Source organism: Calidris pugnax, unplaced genomic scaffold (genome assembly GCF_001431845.1).
Source record: "Calidris pugnax isolate Ruff unplaced genomic scaffold, ASM143184v1 scaffold38, whole genome shotgun sequence".
NCBI classification, from domain to species: Eukaryota; Metazoa; Chordata; class Aves; order Charadriiformes; family Scolopacidae; genus Calidris; species Calidris pugnax.
Window position 1 is genome coordinate 11,664,789 of NW_015090995.1, and position 24,539 is coordinate 11,689,327.

The following is a 24,539-nucleotide window of genomic DNA, read 5'->3' on the forward strand; positions in this document are numbered from 1 at the left end:
AGTAATTCATATCCTGAATAGCTGTACAGTTAAGCCTGCTGCAGGTAGTAGAATGACCCATAAGCACATCAGCCTTGCAGAAGCATTTCTGTTGCTCATATCTGCAAAAAAAGTATATGGATTGAATTGGAAGTTTCAGGTTCAAGAACTGTTAGGGGAGGTGGACCCTGTGCTGTATGGAAGGTCTCAAAGATTAATTGCTTTTGAATGGATTTTGACTGTTTCTTCCTTTGACCATTCTAATGAATGGGAGTCTTAGTAAAAGTAAACTATCTAAAGGCTTGATTATGTGTAGTCAAATAAATCTTAGTGAAGCCACTAGAAAAAAGTACAGGAATATACAAATACAGGACTCAAACAGCAATTGCTACATAGTGTGGCTTGAGTGCGTATTAACATTTTTTCTAGCCTTTGCTGCTTGTTCTCTGCTCCTCCCTGGCAAATTGTTCCACAGTTCAGCTATGCTCCTGTCAGCAGAGCGTGGTGCAGAGTTTTAAATTTGCTTTAAAACTCTGGCCAACTTCTCATAGGCAGAATTTGTTTCAGTGACTTCTGCGCAGCTTTTCCCTACTGGAGGGAGCTTTTCTCACCTGAAGAGTTAACTTACAATGTTGTGCTGTCAAGTAACTGTCTGGTTCCCATGAGGACAATGTTTATGAAGCTAGAGTGTGCATGTTAATCCCAACAGACGTTGTGTGCTGAAGCTTCGTGATCATTTAAATCTCTAAGGGATTCTTAATACATTAAAGGCCACAACAGCATTTAAAAACAGCGGCTGTACACAATCGGGTTTTGATTCTTGCTGTCACCAGAACTGAGCTGTCAAGAAAAGCATGTAGTCTGCCAGTACAACTGCACTGCTAGGTAGGTTCAGTAATGTCACTATGCTCCTCAAGAAATGAGAGGGGTTATCAAACAGGAAATTCTGGATTTGTGATAAAATAATACGTAAGGAGGATGTTGGAGTAAAGAAACTGCTCAGTCTGTAAATGTTCAGGCTGTTTCTTGTTTCTTTTATCCAGTTGTTTGGTATCTGGATTAAGAACTCACTTGTGTGCAACTTGGATCATGTCAGAATTCTTCTGATAATTTGCAAAAGCACCTTATTGATTCACTTATTGTGCTTCTGTAAGAAGTTGCACTTCTTTCTCTTTACTAATTCATCATCTGTAAATTTCAAGCTCTGTAAATGACTGGCTTCCCTCCCTATCCCTGTATTTTTTTTCCTGTGGAAAGAGTATTAAAATACTGTTAAACTCCTATGTGTTCAAGTCCTTATGCATTAGTGCTTAAATAATGCATACTTCAGCGTGGGGGTCTAAATATTCCCTACACACCTTTCTCCATGCACACAGCCATTTAATTTTCCTGCAGCTGTATGTTTGTAATGGTAAATCCCTTCTGAAGCACAAATAAATTTCAGATTAAATTTTTTTGTTAGGCAGTTAATGTATTGCTTAAGTTGTGCTCTGTTACTTTGATTCTGACAGACTAAGATGTAAAGTCAGATTAACCCACCTGAAGCCATTAACCAGTCCTCTATAACTTTTATTAACTTGTTTTTAGTAATCAATGAAAAAGATTCTCTCTTCCCTTCACAGTTTTAGGAAGTCCCAAGTTGCTATTCTCTCCAGGAATAGTATTCATCTTCCTAGTGGTTTTTAGAAATACTTTGTCCAATACTGTTGTGAATGGCAGCTGGGGAGGGAGTGGAATACATTGAAATTGCCTTGTAATGGACATCTTGAGGCCTGATGAGAAAGAAGGGGAGTGTACCCAATACTTAAGGCAGGCTTCTAGCCAAAACAAATTTTGAGGATAACTTAAGCTGATTCATTTCACGGAGCTGACTGTAACAAACCTGTGGCCAAGAGTAAGAAGTGACTTTGATTTCAAATGTATACTTTTTTCTTCAAACTGAAAAACAAACAAAAAACCCCATTCTGTCGGTGGCATAAAGCAGTTTTCCTCAGTGCATGTAAGACACAAAAGACTGAGCTTGTTCTGGAAGAATTATCCTTTGACCAGTAAACCAATACCATCCCTCCTTTTATATACTAATGAAAGGAACTTGCTCTCCACACATGGATTCAATGGGGTAGAAGCTGTCAGGAAAATCCAATGAAAGGATTAGCTAAACTTGAATAGATTAATTAGAGACCTTGAATGTGTCTTGCTATGCAAATGTCATAGTAAAGGCCATGGCAATGATAGTGAGTTCATCTTTACAGGTACATGGGGGGTGGGGAGGCAACAGGAATACAGTAAGTAAGAAGCAAATCTGAGCAGTTTCAGTCTTAAAAGTTGCCTTGATTCCTTATACATCTTTGTGTAGTTGAAAACTGAAAGATTTTATTAGGTGTGGGCATTGTGACGAGCTCCTTGTGATCAAGCCACAACTCACTATTACATCTAATATTTTTTATGACTTTCCCTGTCTCATAAGACAATGTGTCCTACTGGCCAGAGCTAGGAATTGAACTACTACTGGAGGCTTTTGGCCATCTAGTACAAGGCAAGTGACTTTATCAGTTCCTCAACCTGCAACAAATGCACCAAGTTCAATTCAGAGTTCTACTGAGGTTTGGAGTAATTCGATTTTCCATGTCTGAGAACCCAGTAAGTCACCTAATTTTCAGAACTAGTGATGGATAAACTGTTATGAAGGGCAAACTACTGATCGTAGCCATCTAAATCTTGCTCTTAATGTAGATTTTTTTTTCCTATGCTTGAAATGTTGTAGTTATTGTATCTGCTTTCTTTGTTTGATTGAGGGGTAGATAACTTATTGCTTAAGTGCAGGAGAAATTCCAAGTGTTGATATGCATAGTATGGGGCCTGGATTTTCTTTGCACTAATGTGAGATACATAAGTAAGTCTGGGACATCAGAAATCCCTAGCCTGTGGCTGCTGTGTGGCTTTCAAACTTGTAGTAGCTTGTTAAGCAGTATGCGTTCTCCTGTAGCACAATTTTTGTGCCCGCTTTCCCAAGTAAAAAAGGCCTTGAGATTATTGAAAAGTCTAAACAAGAAGAAAGTTTTCCCTTAGAATAGGTCTTTTTTTTTCTTTGCTGTCAAAGCTTCTTTTTTTTTTTCTTTGCCAACATGTTTTACTTTATGTTGTTTTTTATCCTCTACTACAATATGACCCGTAAGTGGCATGAATTGATGACTATAGTAAGAATTCTCAGGGCTTTGTCTCTTCATACCGTTCAGCTAAAAAAACCACCTTAATTTGGTGGGGATAAGTTGATGCAAATAAGAAACACAATCTGCCAAATACAGCTTTTGTACAGGAAGATAAGTGACTCTGCTGAGGGAATATTTCTTGATAAGCTTGTGGGTGAATAGCTCTTCCCAGGATTCAAGCCAAAAATTGCTACCATTTGATTACAGTGGGTATTTGAAGAGTTTTCTGATTACAGACTTCTTTTTAGCTTCTCTTCACTGCTGTCTGGGAAAGACCACGTTCCTTTCCTGCAAGTAACGCGTCTGAACTGGGTGTCTAAACCTTCCTGTCAAAAAGCATTCAGTGAGGACCCCTGACTCTTCAAGACACTAATGTGTATGTTAAGACACTGCTGCAAGTGTAGGGAACCCATTCTGAGTATAGAAATGACCTTGGAAGACAGTATGGTTTTAAAAAAAAACAACAAACCCCAATATATTTATTAAATCAAGCCATTTTTTTTATTTGAACTACAAATAGAATAAGGGACAGAACTACTTTCTTCCAAAACTTTACACAGGAAGATTTAGACTCAAAAGCTATTTCTTAATGCCACAGTATTGGGAACAACACACTTTATCTTCTGGCATCATATCTGCCATTATTTATTGCCAGCACATACAGGAAAATAACTCCTTTGTCAGCTTTTTCAAAATCGGCAAAAGTAGGTCCCTGATTCTAAACGAGCTGACTTAAAGATCGCTTCTTTCCCTGCTCCTTCTCTCCCAGAGGTGAGGGACAAGGGTGTATGGGGAAGTGCTGGGACTTGAGAGAGAAAAGCTTCAGGGGAGGGCTGTCTTTTCTTGCTGTTGGACTGTCCTCTTGCTGCCGAGGAAGGTGTCGCAAAGATGGAGCCATGGTCCTCTCATCCTGTATAGGGTAAGAGGCAACGGATTCATGTTGCAACATAGGGAAAGAAGCAATGGATACATGTTGCAACATAGGGAATTCTGCTGAGATTTTCTGCAGGGGCAAAAAGCTTCCCCATGAAGGCAATCAGAGACCAGATCAAGGGCCTAGAGAGGCTGTGGGATCTCCGCTGCTGTAGTTAGTCAACATGCAACTGGATGAGGGCCTGTGCCATCTGCCCTAAGTTGCCCTGCTTTGGGTGATTCCTTCCATACCAAATTATTCCATGATTCTCTTTTATTAATTGAGTCTCTTTTGCGTAGTGTTCATGCTGACAGGATCAGTGTTGAAGATGTGTTAGCACTAACAGTGTAGCTTTCTGCAGTTTTACTGCAGAGATACAGTAGCAAAGGGTAGTGAGGTCACTGTTTAAAAACCCACCTTCACAAAATTGTGTATATTTAACTTGTGCTGTGAAGGAACAATGTAACCTCAAACCACGTTTTCCTCTTTAGTTTCCTTTTCTCCCTGTTTGCCCCAACAGCTCTTTTGTACCCGAAAACTCAGGGAACTTCTGTTAGAAACATTCTCTGGAAGCTGTGAGGAAGACTAAATGAGTCTCTTCTGTTTCCTAACCTAAATAAATTCTTTTTATGCTGTGTAGGATCTTGATAATGCTTTCCATGTGTGTTATTTTAGCCTATGTGAGTTTTACCACTGCACAGCTTTTCATAGTTTTTAATGAGTGCTGATTTCCTCTATTTTTCCTTCCCCTTCCTCTTGGAGGCAGCAAAGACTTTCATGTGGCGCTCTCTGGTATCTTGGCATTCAGAAACCAGCACTGCCACACAGTGAGCGTGGTAACTTGCTATTTCTTTGTATTGGGCTTGTGCTGTGAGGCAAGTGAATATTGCATGTAACTAAGGTTAATCCCTTTTAAATGAAGCTTTGTTAACGTGATTAAGCCTAAAACTGGTTCACAAGGAACTTGCTTTTTTTAAAATCCACTTTTAAAAGTGAAAAGGATCTGATGCCAAATTGACAGGATAACTTGGATTGAAGGAGACCATAAGAAGGGCACCTAGCCAAACACCTGGCTCCAGACAAGGTCAGCCATGAGGTCAAGCCAGGTTACTCAGGGCTTTGTCCAGTCTGACCTTTGAAAGTCTAGACTGGCTAGTAAGGTTTAATTTCACTTTAGGAAATAGCTCAATAAACTCCTACTAAGAATTTTGAATTTTCATATACATCTAATAAAAAAATTGATTACAAAAGCCAAATGGAAGATTTGGAGAGATGCTCTAGTCATGTTGTGTAGCCCTGCTGCTGTATTTAAAACTCAAAAGCTCTACCTTTTGCTACAAGGTGCTGTAGTTGATCCTGGGTTTGTGTAGCTCCAGATGAAATAACCTACTTCTGTGTTTGCAGCCTGATTCTTGGTAGTGTTTAGGCTAAGAGCCAGGGCATTCCTAGTGCCAGGTAGGTGATGGGTCATGTCTCTAAATGCTTCTGTGATAATGAGGACTAGAACTCAAGTGTGGGTGTACTTTAGATCTGACACACCAACTGGTCTCCTGCTTGATTGAAACTTAACATTCTCTGTAAATTACTCAGTGGAGGGAGGACCCCAAATGCTCAGCTTTGCAAACTTTTGAAGTATATGCTGTATTTTTTTTAATACAATGGCACACCTGTTCTCAGAACAAGTTAAACCCTAAACTATTTCAGGTAGTGTATCTTCTAATGTGGGTCATGGTTTTCAACTCTAAAGAGGCTTGCAAATTGATGACCAAATGTATTATGTAAAGAAATTCAATAAAATAATTTCATGTATTGTAGAAATCTCACTTCTGTAAACACATCTCTGAAATCAACATGGAGTTCTAATGAGTACCCCATGTTGGGGAAAAAAGAGTATAAATGAAGCAAATGTGGTACGGAAAGGTTACCTAACTTGGATCTTTGCAAAATGGAGTTTCCATATCTCCCGCTGGACCCCTTAATATCTGGGGTTGCTCCCCTTATACTAGGCTGTTATAGCTGATTTCTCATGCTTTATAATGAAGTGTGAGTGCAGCTAGATGAAATCTAGGTTGTTTTTTTCTAAAAAAAAAAAAAAACCCACAACTTTTCTTGATAACCAAGATGTGGAGGGAAGAATTAATTGTGTAGTAAGTATTTTTCCAATAATCATCATAAATATGCTCAGAAGCATCAGGCTTGGTTAAACTCTTGTGCAAAACCTGACATCTACTGGTGGGAACAATAACTGGACTCCTGTCGGTATGGAGACATGTGCTGAAGAGCCTGCTTATTGAAGTTCTGGCTCCTTTGGCGATAGGTGTTGGATTGTACCTTGCCCTAGAGTAAATTGTGGTTAAGCATAAGTTTAAAAGTCTAAAATTTCCAGGGAAACTGTAATATACTTACTTACAAGCATAGGTATTAGTAAAGGTGATTGAACTTTCAGTTTAACTGTCTGCTTTGAACCCATGTATAATGCCTAGATGACAAACTTTGTAAGCTTACATTTTGGACTAACTTTTGTAATAGTGTTGACAACTTCATGTAGTCTTATGCTGATTAAAAACATCTCACTTTTTCTTATGTCTTTAAAGGCTTGCCATGGATGTACATCTTTATCCAAATGTGATTGCAGTGGAGTAAAAGGTGAAAAGGTAAGCATCTTTTGACTCTATTTATTATTTTTTTTTATTATTTTCTAGTGGCAGGCAAACACAAAAGCCACTGACCCGTATGCCAATTTCAGATAACTGAAGCTTATGGTTGATGGCTTCTATTTTTTGCTCATGTCTTATTTTCTTTGACTGTAGTGTGACATGCACCAAAGAGCATGGCTGGTATAACAACTTCAGGTATTGAGTAAGACCAGCTGGTCCATCTGATGATGTACAGAATTTCATATAATTATTTTCTCAAGAATGGGGGTTGATGACACAAATTTCTCCAGCTATGTGAGAGTGAAAACAGAAAAGACACAAATTCCAGTGAAAGATAAATAAATCCTATCTACTGACAAGGCCTGCCTACACTAACTACTTAGTGTGGGCAAGCTAAGGTGTGGATTGTACAGTAATGGCTACGCTAGTAATGCTTTACTGGGAATTTAAAGCTGGAGTGACTGTGGGTTGCTTTCCCACTTTCCTTGCATTGCCTGCTCAGAGACAGTTGACACTCACTGGTGTGCTCTGAACTTGCACAGTTTCTTACCTCATAACTTGTATAGCTGTAGACTGAGATGATTGCTGTTGCTGTCTAGATGCTCAGCTGCGCTGTGGAAGTGACACAATTCAGATACATCTTTCCCAACATACATACCTGCTATCCAAGTAAGCAGCTCATTAATGGCCAAACATGCATTTGCTGATGAAGTAGAATAAAACCATCCCCAACCCACAAAACAACCCTGTGTGGTTAATTCAGTCCGTTGGGCTGCCCCACCGGTGTCCTGAGGCCAAGAGATGGTATATTGACATCTCGGAGCTTTCCTGCTTCCATGCAGCTCTGGCTTCCAGTCTCACTGCCTGAGCTCAGTGTATTTGTGCAGTAATTTGTGTGTTTCATCACCATTATTTCTTACTGTTCTACAACTTTTTCCTTTGGGGAAGCAGCAGGTGCCCAGCATTTCTTTTAGTTACAATGCGAGGTACACACAGTACAGCACAGCTCAGCGCTTGCCAGAATTGGGCCTTTTCTCAACCGTGGGGGCCTACTTACCCTGTGAGTAAATGGTGGTTACATAGTTCCCATGTAACTGCTGTTGTCCCAGGGAATGAATGGATGTGATCCCTGCAAGGGGGAGAGACTGGCGGAAATACTTCCACTCTTAGTCTTGTAAACGGTTTGCTTGAGATACGATGGAGTCTTCTTAAAGATGTGAACCGATAAGAGTTTGATAAGCCTGTCTTATCAAACCACTTACCCTATCTTAGCAAGGTTCTAGAAGGGCTACAGTGCTCTGATTTTTTTTTTGACACATTTCAAAGGTAATTTTTGACATTGTGTAAACACATGCAACCTAAAATGAACAAAAGTAATGCAAAATAATCAGTTGCTGCATTGAGACTATAATGTGCTGATGCGGAATTTTACTGTTGGCTGAGGTTAAACAAGGTGGATGTCCAAAATTCAGAGTAATTCTTGATGCCACAGCTGCCATCCAGATAGATAAGGTCATTTCTTGGCATTTATTTGCTTTTAGTTAATCAAGTATATTTCCAATTTGCCTACCTGGTTAAGAACAGTATCCCCTTGATAGCAAGCTTTCTGAATTAGCTTTGGTTAGCCAAAACAGGAACCTGGTTGATGTGCTCCTACAGGATCTTCAAATGCAGGTGGCCAAACGATATGTATGCTAACACTAGTCACAGAACTATTTCAGGTTTAGTTTGAAGGCACTTAAGTGTCGGGCTTACATTCCCAATACAATTGTAGCAGGTACAACTTTGGAGAACCCTTCTGTAATTCTCAGTTGGTCTTTTTCTGGACTAGGCACACCTATTTTATGAATTCAGTGAACAAATGGGTATTGTCTAGGTTTTGCTTATACACACTAGCCAGAAGTAAATGTTCTGGCTTTCTAAGTAAAATCAAGTAATGATTTTCTCCCCCTGATTCAGCTTTCTCTTTATACTACTGTTACACATGCAGGGACCATGACCTACTCAATATATTAGAGTCCTTCAGTGGCACTTAACAAAACTGAGATATTCTTTACCAGAGAGAGGTGACTATCTTGGAATTGTTCGTTTGGATTCAAGGGAGAGCTTTTTGTCCAGATATAGTCAACCAGAGCATATGAGCCTCGATCAAGCTCTGAATCGTCATTATGTATGGTGGGTTTTATTTCTGTGCCTCCAGAGTGTCCTAGCCAATTGTTAAGGAGAACTGCACAGGAGAAATTCTTCCACATTTAATTTCCAACCTCTGGCTTTTTCTGGAGTGGATTGTAGCAAATCCTGAGCAGAAGAGCGCGGAAGGAAAAAAAGCCTCCAATAAAACAAGCATAAAATCAGGCCAAATATTTATATATAGTTCTGCATCTTTCTGGAAAATTCTCAGAGGGCTGAGAATTGATCAAAGTGTAATCTTTTAATAAAATAATAAACCCCACACTTTTTTTGTATGTCTGAGTCCTCTTAGGGAAGGTGGGTGTGTGTCTGAGACTCCTGCTTATTAAACTGATAGATACAAGGCAAGCTTCCATCCTTAGAAGGGAAGATTCACTTTGAAATCTGGGAACTGTGATTAATTTTCCACTTCAATCAAGGTAAACACAGCATAATCCAGAGGCGTGCCAGAGGGATTTTTTTAGTGGTTGGTTTTTTTTGGTTTTTTGAAAGCTTGCAGATCATCATGTACAATTTATGTAAAGGAATAATGAAAAGCAAAGCTCATATTTCTTCAGCGTGATGTGCTGCTTGTGGAACTGGTTTGTTTGATTATGTGTGCACACACTCCATTATGTTAGTTGCCCTATAATTACAAAACCCCCAGTATTTGATGCATTGATGGATTCAGCAGCTCAGGTCTGAGGAACCACAAGAGTTCTCTGCCACTGACATATATAATGCTTTCTCTTATCAATTCTTTGGGGTTTTGTTTTTGGTTTTGTTTTTTTTTTTTTGCAGCCTTAAACTAAATCTAGATTTTTGTACTATAAGGCACCAAGGCCTATCTTAAGATCATTAGGCTGTTCCATCACAGTTTACCACTTACACATTTGATATAAGTTTCCAAACCTGATGCTACCTCCAATCCAGCCTTCTTGCAAATATTATCTTTGTTCCAGTTGTTACAAACACAAGTTTCAGGCTTTTGCTTGGCATTTGGGGTTTCTGCTGCTTTCTCCAGTGACATCTGAAACAGGAGTCAAACTCTATAGCTCCTTGTCTAATTGATATATGAAGAGCATTAGACAAGAGGCTGTTGAAATAATCTCCCCTCTCTGATTCTCCCATTGAGAGTATTGCAATCTAATTGTAGAAGTACTGGAAGTTGAGCATACAGAACCTGGTTCTGTACTGGGAAGACAGGAGAAGCCTTGTCAAATGCACTGAGCTGAGCCCCACTCTTCTGTTCACCTGTGTTTTGCTTCTGACCGGCAACCAGCTTCCCCAGCCAAGTCACCGTCTGCTTTCATTAAGTCAACTAAGAAGTTGGTTTTTTCAGCTTAGCAGAGCCTAATGTGTTCCTTTTGTGACACTAAAGTAACCTTCTTCCTAAGCATCCTAGCATTCCCTTCAGGATATCCAAATTTTAACAGGTCAGGTTTAACAGCCTGTAGTACAATAACTGATGAAAATGGGTGCACTAAAGTTTTCTTCCTCCTCTCAGACCCATCTTATTAAACTTCGATATGAAATGGATAGCGTAGAATTCAAACATGTCTAAAATGGTATAATGAAGAAAAGAAAGGAACTTACTGGATAAGTCATAAAAATTGACTGCAGCTGGAGCCAGTTTGCTGTGAACTCACAGGAAGCTCGGTAGTGAACAGGATCTGAAGTAAATTAAGATGCTACATACAGGTGTTTATAGGAATTGGTCTCACTTTTCAACTGGAAGAGAAGTATGTAATTGCTTTTCACTTAAGGAACTGGATGATGATTGGGTTTTAAATAAATATTGCATGGCACTTATGAGATTAACCTGCTTTAATGCTTAAAAGCTAGTTCATGAGTAAAAGCTAGCTAAAGAAATAAACACAATAGACACTGCGCATGTAGCAATTTCGAAGATAAGCCAGATTATTGGGATGGTTTTACCTCAGCTGAAAACAAGATCTGAAGATGCTGATAAGATCAGCTGTACAGAGGCTTGGGAGGAGGAAGAGGGTGGTACTAAACCTCGATTGCTCCAGCTGATGAAGACTGAGAGCCAAGGGCTACAGCAAGCAAGCTGCACACATCTCAGTCACTAAGAGGGCATGTACAGCAAGACTACTGTGGTTTTGCTTCAAAACGGTAGTACGTGGTGCTGCTGAAATAGGCTTTCATACCTTCCCCTAGCTTAGGTATTTCTGTTTCTCCTCTGGGGCTTGTGTGGCCATGTTCACAGCTGTCAGTGAAGTTATCTCACTGAAAACAAATTTCTTTGTAAACTAGGTTAGTTTTTAGCCTGATCAGTTCCTTCACACAAGTTATGCTGCACCATAACTATTTGTGTAGCTGTGATGGAAATATGTGGCTTAAGGTGGGAGGGACCGTGTTTTTCACAGCACCCAGGACGGGGTTCTCTCTCAAAATAACTGCTGCTACATTACATTATTTTCAACGAGCAGGGCTATTGGGTTCTACCCATTCAAATTAAGTTAAATTTATTAAGAACCTGTTCTTTAGTCATTAAATATGGTTAGTCCATGGCTTTTTAAAGGAGAACTTCAGAAGATGCTGAGTTTACTGGGTTTGTTCATCACACTGCAAGGGGTGCAACTCCAGTGACTCAACTGGGTTTCAAGTTCCTAATACATGATCTCGTACAAGCTTGGTGCCTGGGATTCTGGCAAGAATAGCTTGTAATATCTGAGCTCTGAAGGCATTTCAGTTACTTTGCCTTTTAATTAATAACATTAATACCCTTTACAAAGAAAGCATATCATATTCATCGACTGTTTGGATGTATATTCTTGGAGGTGTGTCTCAGAAGAAAATGAATCACTGTATGTCCTCAAGATCCCTATTTCTCTCTATCATGGTAAAATGTAGTACAGATATCACTCAGACTCAGCTTTTCTCGTCACTGTTGAATACAAATTGCTAAGAAATAGTTAAAAATTTGCACATTTTAATCACTTTGTCAACATTAATTGTATGATTACTGTCTGTGCTTCATAGATGTTGGCCTTAACTGCACTAATATGGCCTTGTATTCTGAAAGATTTACAACCCCAGCAAATGACCACTGACCATTAAACCTTGACTGTTTCCTCTTTCAAAAGAAGTCACAGAAGATATTCTGAATAAATCTGTTTTTTGAAGAACACAGGTCACGTCAGAGGAGATTTCTTTATTGCATTAAACTGTATCTTTAACTCTACTCTTTGGCTGGTTGGTGTGTTTGTTTTGGATGAGGTCTTGTAGATACTATAGTTCTAATTCTGTTAAGTTGGTCTTTTTCAAGTTAATGAAGGATTTATGTTGACTAGTATTAGAATCTGAGACAGCTGTTATTTTCACCCTATTGTTTAGAAAGGGAGAGAATAATATGGCTGGCTGTGCATCACTGCTTTCATGCTGTACATCTTTTAATGTTAGTATAGACATTTGTATGTGAATCTAGTTTTAAGTAGCCACCCATAGTTAATTCTCTTTAGACTCTCTGATGTTCACTGTTTTCATAGCAAGGGCAGGAAGCAAATACGTGCCTCTAGTGCCAAATATTACAGACAGGCTCTTACATGTATTTAGGTATCAACATGGGCTGTCCAACTACTACTTTCCTGAATATATTTTTGCTTCTTTTTTTTTTAAACTTTTTTTTCCACGAGTATACCACATCTATGTAAACATATATCATGGCTTCTCTCCCCATAATTTCTATTTATAAATATCTAGGTTTCAGGAAAAAAATCTAGAAATGTAAATTACTTGTGTATGCTTTAGAACTGCATCTGTCCCTGATTTCTTAAATATTTGTGAACTATGATTAGAGTATATGGAACTACGCCGTATTTTTCTCTGTGTCTGTTTCATTGAGTATATCTTGCTGCAGCTTAGAGCCTAATTCTGGTGTGTTTCCCAACTATTTATTTATTTCCTATCCCCTCAGCGCAGCAGTCGTGTTGAGGTTTATAAGCTGACAGTTTTGCCACATCTGTGTAGCTGCTGGAGGGCAAGTGTGTTGCCAGCTACTCTGGATTTATCACTAAATGAGATCAGAATCTGACTCCTCGCCCATTCCCAAAGGAAATGATAGTTTATACCTGATGCATCTTTATTCTGCTATGGAAACAATCCTGTACTTTCAGGACTGGAAGACAAGATCTGAATTGAACTAAACTTTTCCTATTTATGTTTCTCTTTAGGTAGGTGCTTCTTTCTTTCTCCAACAAAATTTTTGATCAAAAATATTTATTATAGTGCACCTATTTCTGTAATTAGTTTGATACAGTTCCCTTGTGAAGTGTCTGGTGTAACCCTGCAGCTCTCCCCAAGCATGGTCTTTCAAATCCTCTGTTCACTCTTGGGGGTAATTTGCTGGTAAACTCCACAGAAGTTGCTCTGGTAACAGTTTCCTCATGCAAGGCCCTCATTGTTGCTGCTCACTTTCAAAGTGGGCTTAGAAAAATACTCATTTCATAGTTTCAATAGTGCAGTTTACTAGCAGCATCTGTTGCCCCCTGTATTTCTCTGGCTTAAGTGTTTGGCTTCATATGTTTCTTTTTCACTTTAAAGGCCTTGGCTTCCCAGTTGTGTGACCGCTTGGAGTGAAGACCTCAGAGTAGTTATATTTTAGAGAATAGTTCTTCAGCCTTAGATGACACGCAAGGCCAACTCTCTGCTAAAAGTCTGTTCTAGTAACCATTTGCAGATGTTACTTTCTCTAACAAATATGTGAAGAAGTGTGACCAAGCTGAGGTTAGTAGGCATTGTGTAGCCTAGCTAGTACCTGACGTATCTGATATCCTTGTACACAGGTGTGTTTCCTTAGTGTGCAAGCACAGTTCTTGCCAGAGCTTGCTTCAAAGTCTGTCTAATGTTTTCCTTGTTGGGCACTCCCAAATTCCTCATTCTCTCCCCTTCAGGGACACACTAACCCTTTCATATCCTGGCCTGAGATAATAACACTCCTCCGGTCTTGCTTTTCTGATGAGGTAGCACACCAGACAGATAGCTCTCTGTGAAACTACAGTGTGTGTAAAAAGACAGTCTGGAGGACCCTGGCTGTCAAACTTAAGCTGGCCTCAATTTATGATGCAATTTCCACAGGGGAGGAAAAAAAAAGATGTCTATCCTGTATAAGAGTGCAATATGTGACCTACAGTAAAAGAGGAGTATGTTTACACTTTCATTGATAGGAAACCAACTTTTGCACACCAGTTAATGAGCTGTTCGTTCCCATCCAAGGAATCCTTCTGAGTCTCACTGTATAGGCAGGACAAAGTACAGCTTAGTTATTTCTTCTGCAAGGTTGCAGCTCTTGCTTGCACACAGCCTTTAATCTCTCATCCAAAAGGTTTTCCTTCTGTGTTTCTGAGGAAGCAGTATAGAAAGTACTGGAAAAGATGGCGGGAAGAGAAACCCTGTTACTTTCTCTGATTTTTTTTCTGAGATTTAAGCAGCTTGTAAATGTTTTGAATGCAACTTCTGAACTCCTGCCCCCCTCAGTGGACTATAGAGCACCTACCTAAGCAACGCAGGGAGAAAATTAGGATTTAAGAATGAGACTTAACCCTGCTGTCCTGCTCAGCATGCAGCTGCTTACGGCAAATACAGAGGAGACAAGCAATGCCTTAATATTGCCATTTGCGTATTGCGCTCAAGGCTGCAGTAAGGTGCTTCTGATTGTTTGCAATCCCAGTCTTCAAGTCCCTGCTGCTGTCTTCTTGAAGATGGGAGATAGCTGGCTTGGTTCTTTCACCTGACTGAGGAGAGCCAGGCAGGACCTCCCGAGTTCCTAGAGAGTGCCATAGCTGGTAGGCTGCCAGATGGTAGATGAGGGAGCTGCTACTCCCTGCTCTTGCTGAAGTGGTGCAAGGAAATAAAAATTCAGAACGATAAGCTAGTGATGAAGGTGTGTGTTGGGATGGAACCTTTATTTGGCAGTTCCTGTAGTTGTCATGAAAAATAGTTAGGGTAAACAAACAGAGGGGTTTTTGCAGGTAGGAACCAAACCTGTCTGCAGAGCAATAACAAATAATGCTGAACAACTGCCTGTTTCATAACTGCTTATATATACTGGTTGATGTAACAAAGCTGTAGGAAAAATCTGTTTATGCAGTTAAAAAGTACGCCATTATATATATATATATGCAAAAAAGAGTATTAATTCTGCTATTTCCTAACTTTTCTGTACCAATTGAAACCTTAATATTTACTGATTTTTGTAAATCTATGACAGGCAAGGAATAAAAGTAAATATTTTATGAATTTGCAGCTATGCATATTCTGAAACTCCAGGTAAGTGATATTGTTAACTTACACTAAGGAGTTAGAGGCCGATGTATGATGGTATATGGTATTCGTTACACTACTGATGGGCTATCATGGCTAATCATTGCATAGATATTTAGCAAAATATGGTTGCTGCTTGAGATCTTACAGTTTTAGCAGGAGGTGACAGATAAAAAGAATAAGAAACCTTGTTTCTTTACTGTCTTGTGTCTGTCTAATTTGGTTTGTAAGCGCTTCGGGTTGGACCCCTGTTTATGTTCTCTATATATACAGTATTAAGCCTATGGATGGCCAGGATCTTAGTTGCTTTTGTATTACAAATAACAATCTTACAACTGTGAAATAATGGCAGTTATGGTATAGCAGCAATCTACACCTTTTTGAGGGTTTTTATAGGTATTTCAGCAGAGGTGAGGTTTTGGGAGAGATTTAGTAATTAATAAAAGAGGGGAGAGTTCTATCTATTTAATCAGCACAGGTGAAATGGATGGTTGAAGTATTTTGGTAAATAAGTGCTTTAATACTGAATAAACATCCTATGAAACCTAAGTGGTGCAATTAAAGGCAATGCATGTTCAGCAATTTCTGTAGCTAAGCAGGTGAGATGTTTAATGACAGTGTTTGTCTGTATGATGATTTCCTACAGAAAACCAGAAAGAAAATGTGTTTTCTGAATTTCTCTGTCATAACTTGTGCTTTTGTCATGTCATTTCCACTACCACCTATTCTTTTTGTAGGGTGAAAGGGGATTCCCAGGCTTGGAAGGACAGCCAGGTTTGCCTGGATTTCCAGGACCAGAAGGACCACCTGGTCCAAGAGGCTCAAAGGTAAGTCCCAATTCACTTGAATAGTACAAAAACACTAGGTGGTGTCACCTTGCTTGTAGTGCTGATCCTAAATCAATCCAGAACTCTTCATTATCTTTGGTTTAATAGTCAAAATCTTCAGATGCTGGGATATGACATAGGTTTTTTGTTTGGTTGGTTTTCAATAGTCAACCAGAGGAAAAAGGTTGCTCTAAGTTTCCTGTTCTTCACCTGCACACGTGCTTGCAAACACTACACACAGGCTTGTCTCCTTTCACCAGGTACTGCAGATTAAGGTCAAAGAACAGGTTTGGCAAGGTGCTATCATGTAGTTTTGTTAGTCCTTGCAATAAGGCACTCTATCACTTACTTTACTGATAAGAGTGGTGTTGGGTGTTCAGCTGCCCCGAGGGTCCCACCACATGTGTAAACTGATGTGTGCACCTGGTGGCATTCCTGGGCTGGTTTGGGGTGGGGCAATGCAAATGAAGGTCTTATTGAACCTATGCAGAAACAACCGAGGAATTCTCCTTGCTTTCCCTGGAGGCTTTCAGTTTATTTTTATTTGCTACTGAATTGCATCATTATGCTCAGATGGTGTAATGTAATATTAAAATGTTGAAAAGCCTTCCTCTGAATGCATTTATATTTAATATACACAAGATTATCCAGTATCTGCCACTTCTTACAAATGTTCACAGTATAAACTAACAGAAGGACATCAAAAGAAGCAAAGAAAAAAGTAGGTAGGTGATAAGAAAAAAATGAAAGCCTGCACTAAAAGAGAGGATTGATTGGATATAACAAGCGTCAAAGAATAGAGGGGTCTTGGACTAAAAACTTTGATTGTATTTTTATTCCGTAAATGTCTTTTCTTCCCAAGATTCAGATATGAATCTGCGTTATCATAATACGAAATAATAATGGTACAGTACTGTTCACATTTAATCTTGTATATCTTGTTTTGCCCACAAGAGGTCACCGTAGCATATTTGATGAAAACACATGACAGGTATCTGCTTATAAGATATCTTAAATAGCTTTGATTTTTTTAAAAAACGTTTTCTCTTAAGTCATGGTTTATCAGCTGTAACAAATACTTTTCAATTCAAATCCTACGCCAAAATAAAATAATTTTCAACCCTTCTACTCAGGAAATGACAACTAATATAACTTTTAGTCTACTTACTATAAATGTAGAAGAAATTTTATCATGCTTACAGTTTAATTTGATAGAAAGGAGACTGCAAACTTCAGTGTGTGTGTGTTTGTTCATTGGCTTTTTTAGGGTGATGATGGACTTCCAGGGCCTATTGGACCCAAAGGAATCAGAGTAAGTAATGGTGCAGTTTTAGGGTGATATATTGGAATTATGGATAAAGACCGCCAGGCATTGAGTGAGTCTTCACACACATATTGATTTATGGGGGGAAAAACTAACTTAAATTTGAAGAGTAATTTATCTACCAGCTAGAAGAGATTGTATTACTTTTTATGAGTAATACAAGATTGCATAAGCAATACAGCCTTACGTATTGCTTAAATTACTTCCATAAACTTACTAAGGAGTGTAACCCCAATACTAATTTGATCTGTTTTGCTATACAGGACCTAAACACTCTCTAATAACTTTGCTTCAATTTATTCTGAAGTAGACACAGTATATGTCGGGTTAATATGGGAGAGGTTAATTTGTCTGGAAATCCTTTAGGTTTTGTGCCTTTGCTTTTTCTTTTTGTCAGACTTCTGAGCTGGTGACAATTGATGCATCTCTAACTTCATTGGGACACATCCATTTTCCACACCATGAGTGTTCATTTATTTTCTCTCTATATCTACATACTATTACTTTAGTTGTTCTGCCTTTTCTTCTCTATCTTCTTGTGGATATTTCCCTGAAAGAAGGGTAAGAACCTTTATGGATGTCCAGCATGGTGTTCTTTTTTTACAAGTGATTCAGATGTCTCTCTTTTTCTTTACTTACGTATGCACAAATAGGCTACATTCAGTAAAATCTTGGTAAACCCTTTTGCACATTCATTCATACCATACTGTTTAAAACATGTGGTTACTTTTCTTCTAGGGACCGCCAGGGCTTCCAGGATTTCCAGGAACACCAGGACTTCCTGTGAGTAGGAATGGGCTATACAGATATGAATCTGTTCCCTTTTGTCTTTCAGGCCCAAAGAGCATCTTACAAGCTAACTCCTCTTTCCTCTTTTCCATTTTAAAGGGATTACCAGGACAAGATGGACCACCAGGACCTCAGGGTATCCCAGGATGCAATGGAACAAAGGTAGAATCCCTTTAAAATTCTTAACAACACAATAATAGTATGATAAAGAGCTCTTGTTCTCCTGGCTGTAGCCAATAGGTTTAGTTTATTATGTGCGGCAGTACTTGCTGTTACTGACTTGTGCAGGTAATTCCAAGACAATTCAGACAGGCATCTGAGAGAAGGGGACATGGTCTAGTACTTATAGCACAAGTTTTGCCAGAAATTGCCAGCACCAAAACACATTTATACTCTGCAGCCAATGTAGTTAATACTTTGTTTAATTTTTGATTTTACAGCAAATAACTGAGAGGAGTGTGTGATAACTGGATCATATACTGCATGTCATCTTTGTAGTAGACTCTTGCTACCAAGGAAAACTCATTACCTAACAGTGGGACTTCTTAATTATTAATGTTTAATAACTAAATTTCATTGAAAATACTGATTTGGTATCCTTGTTGGAAGGAATCACTTTCATTCTAACACGTTACTCAGTTTCAGGTTATGATCTTTGCATAAGAGAAGTTGATCTTCTATAGCACTATGTGTGTTTTCTATCTCTGTAGTATATTCCAGAAAGTATGTGGAATTATCTGAATGTGGAAAGTTCTATTTCATCAGTTGTGTGATTTACCAGACTTCATCCTGTAGCTTGTTGCAATACAATTTGCTACTCTGAACATATAAGCTAACAACAAAACTGGACTTTTCAGTCAAAATTTGTTTATCTGGTTTTTTTTTTATGTTTTGGTTTGGTTCTGGCTAATCATTTTCTTCATCCCTAAGGGAGAGCGTGGATTCCCAGGCAGTCGAGGTTTTCCTGGTTTACAAGGGCCTCCTGTAAGTAAAAGATTTCAGCTTCAGATTACAGTTACCTGTAATCCACTGAAAAACTTCACTTAGATCTGTGAAAGATCAGATAAATAACAGCTTCTTTTTGCAGTTGGTCTTTTAATAAATAAGATAAATTAATAAATATTAAATTTATTGATGGTTAATCAGAGTATTTTAGATGTCCAGTAGGAGTGAGCTTTTCTGCTGGTAAAGCTAATAAAAAGCCCTTTGAATTCCCACACACTGAGATGCTTTGCCATGAAAAATACAAATACGTGCGTATGCATCAGAGAAGTAAGATCTCAATATAGTCATCCGGTACATCTAAGGAGTCTTACTGGTGATTAATGGGGCAGAAAAAGAGACAGTGTAGGGTGTTTCATTATAAAACATAAGGAGGAATTGCAGCAAAATGACTGTCAGATCCCAAGCACAAACAGAAATAAATGTAGTAGGCAAGATGGATAATAGGAGGCAATAAAGAAAGAAATTGCTAGGAAATGGAAATGTAGTCCCTTTAATGCTCAGCAATCGCTGTGAAAGTAATTCTCTAATTTTTCCATTTGATTCTGAAGATCATAAAAGTTTTATTTTCTCCTATTTTGTATCTTTTTTTTAGTTTTCTATCTTTAACGGTTGCCTCATGGTGTAGAGCTGATTAGTGGTTTGCAAATAACATACCAATGATCTACTTCTATTGATCTTTCTTTTTTTTATTTGTTTGTTTGTTTCTTTTAAACAAAGGGACCCCCTGGTCTGCCAGGTATGAAGGTAAGTTTTCTCTGCTCACACATGGAAGTACTAACAAGACATGAGTTTGCAGTGTGGTCTGGTATAAGTACCCTGCTTGCTTTTATGCAGGACCATGTGCACCCACTGGAATCTGGAGTGACATTCTGCAGAAAGCTTAATGTTTGTGGGCCACTCCAACGCAACTAACTGGAAATTTAAATTAATATATTTAAAGGCAAGCTGACCAGAACACATACTTTTAAAACAAAGATCTTCCCCAAAATTAGAAAGAAACTGTGCTTCAATATAGACCATGAAGCACGACTAGTATAAGAGCATACTCAGCATTAATCTCGTGCATTGGGACATTGGAAAAAGCTGCATGAGCTTTTTTTCTGTTGTGTCCTATCCATTGCTTTCACATGGAGCTAGAACCTCTCTTTCTTTTGTGAAGCATTTGTATTTTAGTCCCTTAATCTTTTGGAATGTAAATCAATGCTGATATATTTGTGCATTTAAAAAGAGAACTTTTAATAGTTGGTAGTTTAGCCACTTAAATTATCCTCCAAATATGCAAAGATCTCTCCTAAAAAGAGCTGTTCTTGGAGAATGTAGTACTTACATTAAAGAGTACTGCTAGGGTGTAGCATAATGCTGAATCTCTGAGTCTTGAGAAGCCACTATGTGTCCTTCGGAGTCAGAATGTTGATAAATAATTGGAAAATGTGCTATTAATTAAAGTCAGCTCTTTTTCTTCTAGGGTGAACCAGGTGAAATAATTACATCCTTGCTGCCAGGACAGAAGGGTGACCCAGGATTTCCAGGTCTTCCAGGGATACCTGTAAGTTGTGTAAAGTACTATTAGGCTGCATTCTGCCAAAAAGATAACAAGAAAAGTATTTGCATTACAGCACAACTGGAACATTTGGTGCTAGAGGATCCATGTATTTACATGGAGAAGCAGGGCTCATATTTAATATACTTCTACTTTATGGCTTGAGGGAAAGTAAGTGCCTCTATATTGCTCTTAGTAGGTTGACCCACAGAGGCCAGAAAGTTTCCCTGGTCAGGAAAGTGGTATCCAGAAAACAGCAGTACTCACAGATTCTGACTTGCTTCTCTGTTTCCCCTGCCTGTTCCCCCTTCCTACAGATTTTTTTAATGAGTTCTGGAGTTCCCTTCCCCCCTTCACCCTGAGGTAAAGCAAATAACATCTGCCTTCCTGGGCTGTAGCCACTATTTTGGATGGTGGGAAGAGAGGGTAATGTCTCAGCTGTTCTCATGTTGCACCTCCTGAACAGTGTTTCTGTTCTCCCAGCAGTCTTCTGTGAAAACAGCTAGTGACTCCAGGCCCTGTGCTTCCCCACTGAGCCATTCATTGCTTTAGTGGAAGAACAAGGGGAGCAGAAAATGAGTCTATCGGCCTGGACTGGACAGAAGCCAGAGACTCCCATTTCCTGGTACAGAGAGGCAAGCCCCAGGCTACGCTGACCAGACTAAGCCTGTTAGCATTTCTGTTCCTCTGATCTGTGCTTCCCTATTGTCTCTTTCTGGCTGAGAGGAATCACAAATACAAAGTGTTTTGTTGTTCTCTCTCAGTGCATGAAGAGAAAGAAAGAGCAAAAGTAGTTCAAAACAAAACAAAACAAAAACCAACCCAAAAAAGTGCATTCCTGTATCCATGCCAAAAAGATGTATTGATGTTGAGAGCAGAATGCTCCCAACACGACTATACTCCTTTAGGCCTTTGCACAAATTGGTAGGTTAGTGGTCAGCTACTTTGATTTGACAAGTATGGGGTGCCAGCTGTTGGGCGTTTTTGACCTTGAACATCTCACCATTTTTTTCCACAAAAAGGTGCCTCTCATAGTCTTCTCCACTTTCTCAACAGGGCCCACCCGGCTCCATGGGAGTACCAGGTCCAGTTGGCCCTCCAGGGCCACCAGGTTTGACAGTAAGTTTCTTTAATCTGTTACCCTTAAAGTGTTAAATGGGGCAATTACTTTGTCATGTCCTCAGGGGGAGGTCAGTAGAGTGCAGAGATCTCAGAAGTGGAGACTTGGTATGAAGACAACAGCAACCATGCCTTCAGTTCACCCTGGAGCTGCCACTGTGCGGGTTTAAATGTGACCCAATTGAAACAATCTCTTCCCAGGCCTCTTTTTACTTTACATCAGGCTGACCCTTTGTGCAGGCTCCCTCTTTGTGTGAGAGCTAAGGGACAAGATTTAGCTTATTTAGACCAGGATGACTCTTTCCTTAACATTTAATACCTGACTGATTAATTTTATTTTACTTTCTCACTTAAAGCAAGACCTAGTTTCTTACGTATTTGTGAAGTTGAGTAGCGTGAGGAAGAGCTCTCAGTGGAAGGCAAGGTGCCTTGTTAACATGTGTATAACGCACAGCAGTCAAACTAGCAGCATTGTTCAGTTTCTGGTTTGCTCATTTTTTTTTTCCCACAAGGGGGTATGTAAAGTGTTTGGAAATGACTTTTTTGTTTGTTTCCTTTTTTAATAGGGACCTCCTGGTCCACCAGGGCTGCCAGGACCTAAGGTATTTTCTTTCCCTCATTGATTATGATGGTGGACTGTTTTGGTTTTCTTTCTGTTCGTTTGTAACTTCTAAGGGCTGATGAGTTGTACTTTTTACAGGGCAATATGGGTTTGAATTTCCAAGGACCCAAAGGTGAAAAAGTGAGTAGGTGATCATGATGATGTTTTTGCTTATTACTTTCAAAATACTTATGCATACCATTTTGGTTTGTATTGCCAGTAACAGCCTGCAATCTTGTTCTAGGGTGAACAAGGTCTTCAGGGACCACCGGGGCCACCAGGACAAATTGGAGAACAGAAGAGACCAAATGACATTGAGTTTCAGAAAGGAGATCAGGTGAGTGCGAAATTACATCCATCTGCAGTCATCTCCATTGATTTGGCTCATGTATATTCACATCTTGCTTGCTTACTTCTATTATTTTTCTCAAAGTATTGACTGTTTCAGGCCTCAGTGCTTTTCCTTTAATAGAAGGCATGCCAGTCATATTAGGTCAGTTACTTCCCTTAGTACAATAATTATCTTTATGAACTTCCTTTATGACAGTCTATTAGGAACGGTAAAAGCAGTTAAAATATTCTCATTCCTTGTAACACCCAGACTGGGATTTTCAAAGCTGTCTGGGGATTCAGATTCCTGTTAACTAACCAGTTATGTCATCCATTGTGAAGAAGTCTTTCAAAAATTTTAACTCATTTCTTTTTTTTCCCCCCTTTTTCTTCCTTTTTTATTTTTTTTTTTCTCCTTTTTTTTTGTCGTTAGTGATGCCCCAAGATCTTTCTTCCTTGTGGTCTGAATGAAGTGCTTTCTTTGTTTCTGGCCTCTCAAAAGTAAATATCAAGCCATATTGTTACAGTAAGCTCAAACTGTTGGTTTGATTTGTACCGATCCTTCCCCACCCATAAATGCCAAGACAGAGATAAAACCAGAGACCTTTCTAGGATGCCTGTGCATTGCAAGTGTACATCGGTGGATAGCTCTAGGGAATGCCTTAGTGGTGCCTAATGATCTTCTGAAAGGAAGGGTAGCAAATGATTTTGATCAAGATGAAGGACAGAATTGTCCTACCCCCTGCCAAAATAAAATACTGCTGCATACCAAAGCAGTAGGACAGAAGGTAAAGAGTGGCGTTGTGCATCTTTATAATTCTAAGAAAACACAAGGTGATGTTTTGAGCACACTGTAGTAGAAGCAAAAATTCATCTGACTTTATTAGTGTCAGAGTAATTTGCCTCTGCCATCAGGGATCTCTGAAGGACTAATTATACTGGCATTGAGTTATGTAAACCTACAAAATAAAAGTCATTCTAACTACATTCCTTTTAAAGCACTAAGACTTCCGAACGTATTCTAAGTGCATTGTCTTTGACCACTATTAACAATGATTTTAAAATTTGCTTTTATTGCAGTAAAGGTTATGCTTGCTAGTAGATGATCAGTAAAAAATTTCAAAATTACACTTATTCTTTTGTGAAGTACACACAAAGTTCTGGTGTGTACCTCCACCTATGATCTCTACTCAAAAATCAAGTGTGTAGATGGGCTTGTAAAAGTCTGGTAAGCCTCTAACAAAACAAGGGAAACTTACACAGAAACCTTTTTCTGGATTCTATACCCTCTAACTTGTATTAAGTTTAATGATGAAGAGATTCTTTTTAACACCGTGATCCTGTGAAACTTCTGTTGATCACATTATTGATTATGATGTCCTCACAACTTCAACAATTATCAGCAATCTAATGACTGTTGCTCCTGTAATTTCAGTGGAATTTGGCATTTCTTTTCTGTCTTTCTGTCTTTCTTTCTGCCTGCCTGTCTTCCTTCTTTCCTTCCTTCCTTCCTTTCTTTTTTTAATTCTTCTTTTTACTATCGTAAAGTAACTGTAGGCCACCAAACCAGCTGCTGCAGTGCACGCCGGAGGCAGCTGTGTCTTAGTGGAGTGAATCATTTAAATAAACAGGATGAGCAATTAATAAAATTTATAGATGCACTTGAAGTTCCACACAAAGAGAGAATAAATACGATCCTTTACTGTTCATAGTTCTTGGAAATCAAAACAACAGCAAAAAAAGATTCTATTAAAAAAAAATATCAAGTGAGCCACTAGGGAGTGATGGAGGA

General features: G+C 39.0%; 1 protein-coding gene across 4 annotated transcripts in view; it reads left to right on the top strand.

Moving 5' to 3' along the window:
- COL4A5 (collagen, type IV, alpha 5) overlaps positions 1-24,539 on the top strand; it is an 81,922-nt gene that overhangs the window by 15,444 nt on the left and 41,939 nt on the right. For all 4 annotated transcript variants that reach the window (XM_014955018.1, XM_014955020.1, XM_014955019.1 and 1 more), the window contains exons 2-13: positions 6,696-6,755; positions 15,950-16,039; positions 17,307-17,351; positions 18,102-18,146; positions 18,252-18,314; positions 19,083-19,136; positions 19,875-19,901; positions 20,623-20,703; positions 21,754-21,816; positions 22,383-22,418; positions 22,517-22,558; positions 22,662-22,754. In XM_014955018.1, coding sequence (XP_014810504.1) covers positions 6,696-6,755; positions 15,950-16,039; positions 17,307-17,351; positions 18,102-18,146; positions 18,252-18,314; positions 19,083-19,136; positions 19,875-19,901; positions 20,623-20,703; positions 21,754-21,816; positions 22,383-22,418; positions 22,517-22,558; positions 22,662-22,754 — 699 coding nt within the window. The remainder of the gene's footprint in view (positions 1-6,695; positions 6,756-15,949; positions 16,040-17,306; positions 17,352-18,101; positions 18,147-18,251; positions 18,315-19,082; positions 19,137-19,874; positions 19,902-20,622; positions 20,704-21,753; positions 21,817-22,382; positions 22,419-22,516; positions 22,559-22,661; positions 22,755-24,539) is intronic.